General features: G+C 50.0%; 1 protein-coding gene across 1 annotated transcript; it reads left to right on the top strand.

Moving 5' to 3' along the window:
• Positions 1-3,631: 3,631 nt before the first annotated feature.
• On the top strand, positions 3,632-5,167 carry KCNA10 (potassium voltage-gated channel subfamily A member 10). Its single transcript, XM_059900951.1, has one exon. The coding sequence runs from the start codon at positions 3,632-3,634 to the stop codon at positions 5,165-5,167; it is 1,536 nt and encodes a 511-aa protein (XP_059756934.1).
• Positions 5,168-5,542: the final 375 nt, after the last annotated feature.

Below are 5,542 nucleotides of genomic sequence, written 5' to 3'. Positions count from 1 at the left end.
GAGTTTAGACATATGTATACTTCTGTGAAACCATCACCACAATCCAGATAAACATAATCGTCATCCCGAAAAGAGTTCCCTTGGCCCCCTGGTAATCCCTTCTTCTCCCTCCCCACCCCCATCCCCAGGCAACTGCTGATCTGCTTTTTGTCACTCTAGGTTAGTTTGCTGTTTCTAGAATTTTGTATAAATGGAACTACTCTATATGTACCCTTTTTTACCTGCCTTCTTTGACTCAGTGTATTTTCTTATTACAGATTTTAAAAATGGAGCCTTGATGAGGAAATACAAGTTGTCAGGGATCATAAAGCAGGGGAAGCAGTGCAAGTCCAGGATGCTATCTGCCTCACTTCGTTCATTCCTCCCTCATTCATTCATTCACCAAAGGTTAATTGGGCTCAGCCCTGGGCTAGGTCTTGGAATCATAATGGTGCACGAAACAGATATGATCCCTGTTCCTGTGAGCATGAACTTCTCACTTCTCTTTTCACTGATGCATTCACCTGCTTAACAGCTATTCACTGCACATCCACAGAATACCCTGTTTGAACTTGGCACTGCCCACCACCTCCTACACCACCCTGACCCTCATCAGCCACATTGAGCTGGGCACTGGGGTGATGCAGGTGGGGATCACCAGAGGTGAATCTTGTCCCCCAAGACCGTGCAGGACAGAAGGAAAAACCATAAGACACTCCTGCACTCTCAAAAGTCACAAGAGAGCAGAAGCGCTGAGGCTGACCCTGTGGACGTGGGGCCTCCAAACTGAGTGCAAACGTGAGCGATCTGGGCAGGGAGGCCGGGACTCAGGGCAGGCAGAGGACTCTCCAAGCTGGACTGGCCAGGCCAGGCTCGTCAGACAAGCAGGACCTGAACAGTCCCCAGATGGGCAGGGAGGAAGAGGAGAGACAGAGGAAGGGAATGTGGACGCCAGGCAGAAGCAAAACAGGCACAAAGTCAAGCAGGCAGGGTCGGGAGAGCGGATCAGAGGACAGTGAGCTGAGAATTCCTCCTGGGGCCACTTGAGGCCACACAGAATGTGCTTTCTGCCCACAGATATGTTGTATTGTATGGAACAGAGGGGAGGGGACTAGGCAGGGTAATTCCTTTCATTTTTGCAGTAATTTACTAAGTGTTCTCACTGTCATTACCTCATTTAGTCCTCAGTACGATCTTTGAGGTGGGAATTATCATTATTTTCCCCATTTTACAGATCGGAAAACTGAGGCTCATAAAAATCCAGTGATTTGCTCAAAAATAGACAACTCCTAAGTGCTGGGGCAGAGCCTCAAGCCAGGTCTCTTGTTCCCAAGACCAGTTCTCTCTTCCCTCTGTCTATAATGACCAATATCTGCTAATCTAAATGTAACATGTGGAACAACTGTACAGCACACCTCTGTAGACCGCAGAATATGCTGTTTGAATTTGGCACTGTTCCACCCCCTCCTGCACCACCTGACCATCTTCAGCCACCCCCGTATCTGTCACTTTGAGCTGGGGGTGGAAGCAGCAAAGAGGAGAGGGGGAGTGGGGAAGAGAAGTGGCCTGGCTCCCAGGAGAGGAAGTTACTTTGGCCAAAGAAGCTCTCCCTCATCCCCACACGCCTTCTGCCCCCTGATAAGAAGGAGAAGGCTCCTGATACGGGCCCACTCTAGCCACTTGGAAGTGGTTCCAAGTCCCTGCCCCAGAGCCCCCAGATGTACCTCTTCCTCTCAGTCTGGATAAAATGGGGTGGGATTCACCCCAAGAAGGAAGTACCCCAAAACTTCACCCAGGGCCAGAATTCCAAAGAAGAAAGTGCTGCTCTGAAGTCACAAGGTGGACACAGGGCTGGAGTCCTGGTCCCACCTCTGCCCGGCAGCCAAATGGCCCAGGATGGGACCTTCTAAATTATCACATGGATCAATGTGAAGGAATAGCAGATATTTCTCCAGGGCTTACTGTGTGCAGAGCCAGGATTCCAGCTCACAGCAACTGGCTCAGGTCTCAGCATTCTCAGCCGCTGCTCCATCCTGCCTTCCAACCGCCCTGTTCCTCACATGATACCTGACATGCTCAGCAGTGGGCACATTCTCCCTATTCCACAGCCCAGGAAGCTGCAGCTCAGTGAAATTAGGCAGCTTGCAAAGGCTGCACACTCCCAAGAGGCAGGGCAGGCCACCCTAACCTGAGCTCTTCACCCCACACATTGCCCTGAGCTGAGAAAGGAGGGCGTGGGACTGAAAGAGCTCTGAGCTCCCACACTTCTGAGGCCCTGGCCTGCATCTCCCCACGAGGCCTCAGCTTCCATGCAGGGCACCCGTGGTCTAGTGGGTCTCCCAGGCCAGGAGGCAGGTTCATGTCGGGTCTCTGTGCCACTAGTTGTGTGACCTTGGGAAGGTCACTTGGCTCCTGTGACTCAGTTTCCCCATCTGTAAAATGGAAATAACATTTTCCAACCTCACATGATTATTGTCATTTAAGTGAATGTGGAATCACTTTGAAAAGACTACAACACTGTACCCTACAGGATACCCTTGTCATCTGTAAATGAAACTACTTCAAGGCAATGAGCACTACAGATTTTACCTCTCCCACCCTGACCCCCAGCCTGCCTGGTTTCAGTGTTCTTATGTTGAAATCAAAGCTTGAATGGACCTAAGGAAGGACTTTTAGTCTATGTTTGTGGACATCCAAGCTCACTGGGCATGCTCTCCTTAACCCTACCCCCAACACACACACACACACACACACACACACACACACACAATTACTTACTTCCCACTGCCTGAATGATTTTTAATGAAATCATTTCCCATAAACATCTTGGACTTAGGCCAGAAACATACCAGTGGCTATTGGCTTCTAAAGTCCCTGTTATGTGGGGAAGTTCACAAAACCAATGGTTATAAATTTAATGATCTTTCCACCAGGCATTTTACATATGTTATCTCAGTTAATGTACCCTCAAAACAACCCTAGGAGTTACTTACAGAGGAGGGGCTAAGGTACAGATGGCTGATTGCTGGGGAGGACAGTGGTTGCCCACCCAGCCTCCATCTTCTTGTTCACCCTTCCCCACAGAATCCCAGCTGGCTCCAAGAGGTAGCGGTGGAGGTGTTAAGAAATGGTTGAACTCTAGGTATATTTTGAAGATACAATACCCAACAGAATATGTGAGGGACTGGCAGTTAAGTGTGAGAAAAAGAAAAAAGTTAAGGATGAGATTGGGCATGAAAAGTGTTGGGTAAACTGGAGGACTTCATACAAGTACAAAATTATACATTTTATTAAGAATCGTGAACTTCTTCATTATGGCCTCTCTCTGCCACGGTGTACAGAGACCCTCTTTGGCAGGAGGAAGTTTTCCCCTCTCAGCCAGGCTCCGTCTTTGCAATTTCTTCTAATTATTAGTGTGTGCAGACTCAGAGGGAGCAAATGGATTTCAAGAAGCATGTTGCCAAAATAAGTACAAGGTTCCATCCCAAGCTAAAAGTAAACCATTTTTTAATCCGTTGGAAAACTTACCTCAATGATCAAGAGCCAGCTGTGCCCTATCCTGGCTCCTGCATGATGCCCTTCTTCCTCTCCACAGCTCACAGCAGGCAGGGAAGACTGAGGGTCTTCAGGCTGCTTCCCTGACTCCCCTAGGATGGATGCGTGTGGCTGGAAAGAAATGGAGGTTGCCCTGGTCAATTTTGATAACTCAGATGAAATCCAGGAAGAGCCAGGCTACACCACAGACTTTGACCTAACCACCCCGAAAGGCCAACCTGGGAGCAGCTCCTTCTCCAACTGGAATATCCTCATCAACGACAGCACCAACCATGAGACGGCCTTCTCCAAGCTCCCAGGAGACTACATCGATCCCCCAGGGCCTGAGCCAGTGGCCTTGAATGAAGGAAACCAGCGGGTGATCATCAACATTGCTGGGCTAAGGTTCGAGACCCAGCTCAGAACACTCAATCAGTTCCCAGAGACCCTCCTGGGAGACTGGGAGAAAAGGATGCAGTTCTTTGACTCCATGAGAAATGAGTATTTCTTTGACAGGAACCGGCCCAGTTTTGATGGAATCCTATATTATTACCAGTCTGGTGGGAAAATCCGGCGCCCGGCCAATGTCCCTATCGACGTCTTTGCTGATGAGATCTCCTTCTATGAACTGGGCAGTGAGGCCATGGACCAGTTCCGAGAGGATGAAGGCTTCATCAAAGATCCCAAAACATTGCTCCCCACCAACGACATCCACCGGCAATTCTGGCTCCTCTTCGAGTACCCTGAGAGCTCCAGCGCTGCCCGTGGTGTGGCCGTGGTCTCTGTCTTGGTCGTGGTCATCTCCATCACCATCTTCTGCCTGGAGACACTTCCCGAGATCCGAGACGATAGGGAACTGAAGGTGGTGAGAGACCCCAGCCTCAACATGAGCAAGACAGTCCTCTCCCACACCATGTTCACCGACCCTTTCTTCATGGTGGAGTCCACCTGCATCGTGTGGTTCACCTTCGAACTGGTGCTCCGCTTCGTGGTCTGCCCCAGCAAGACTGACTTCTTCAGGAACATCATAAACATCATCGATATCATCTCCATCATCCCCTACTTTGCAACCCTCATCACAGAGCTGGTCTGGGAGACAGAGCCGAGCGCCCAGCAGAACATGTCCCTGGCCATCCTGAGGGTCATCCGCCTGGTGCGGGTCTTCCGCATCTTCAAGCTCTCCCGCCACTCCAAGGGGCTGCAGGTCCTGGGGCAGACGCTGAAGGCTTCCATGCAGGAGTTGGGGCTGCTCATCTTCTTCCTCTTCATTGGCGTCATCCTCTTCTCCAGTGCAGTCTACTTTGCTGAGGTGGACGAGCCAGAGTCCCATTTCTCTAGCATTCCTGATGGCTTCTGGTGGGCGGTGGTCACCATGACAACTGTGGGTTATGGGGACATGTACCCAACCACCCCAGGGGGGAAAATTGTAGGTACTCTGTGCGCCATCGCAGGGGTCCTCACCATTGCCCTCCCTGTGCCTGTCATTGTCTCCAACTTTAACTACTTTTACCATCGGGAGACTGAGATTGAGGAGAAGCAGAACATCCCAGGAAAAATTGACAAACTCCTCAACAGTGTGGGCTCAAGAATGGGCAGCACAGACTCTCTTAGTAAGACCAACAGTGGCTGCTCCGCAGAGAAGTCTAGGAAGTGATGTGTCCAGGGCTTCTTGGCCCCCTGAATCTCCCGGGTCTCTCTGTGTCTCTCTCCCCTGCCCACCTCTTGCTCTCTGTCTTTTTGGAAACCAAAATATATCATTTGTGACCAACAGGCCATCATTGATTGGAAGCTATTTTAATAAACTGATACTTCTGCTGTATTTTCTGAGCTGTGTCTTTTCAATCGACTGTAGAAAGGTCCTTTCCTATGAGGGGGTAGTTCACATCCTTGCTACTCACCTGTGGTCCCCAAGACCAGCAGTATCAGCAACACCTGGAAGCAAGGAAATGCAGAATCAAAGGCCACCTCAGACCTGCTGAATCAGAATCTGCATTTTTACAAAATCCCAGGTGATTCATTGTCACATTAA

Source organism: Balaenoptera ricei, chromosome 1 (assembly GCF_028023285.1).
Source record: "Balaenoptera ricei isolate mBalRic1 chromosome 1, mBalRic1.hap2, whole genome shotgun sequence".
Lineage (NCBI taxonomy): Eukaryota > Metazoa > Chordata > Mammalia > Artiodactyla > Balaenopteridae > Balaenoptera > Balaenoptera ricei.
The sequence above is the reverse complement of the archived record's forward strand: the minus strand, read 5'-3'. Positions and strand labels throughout refer to the sequence as shown.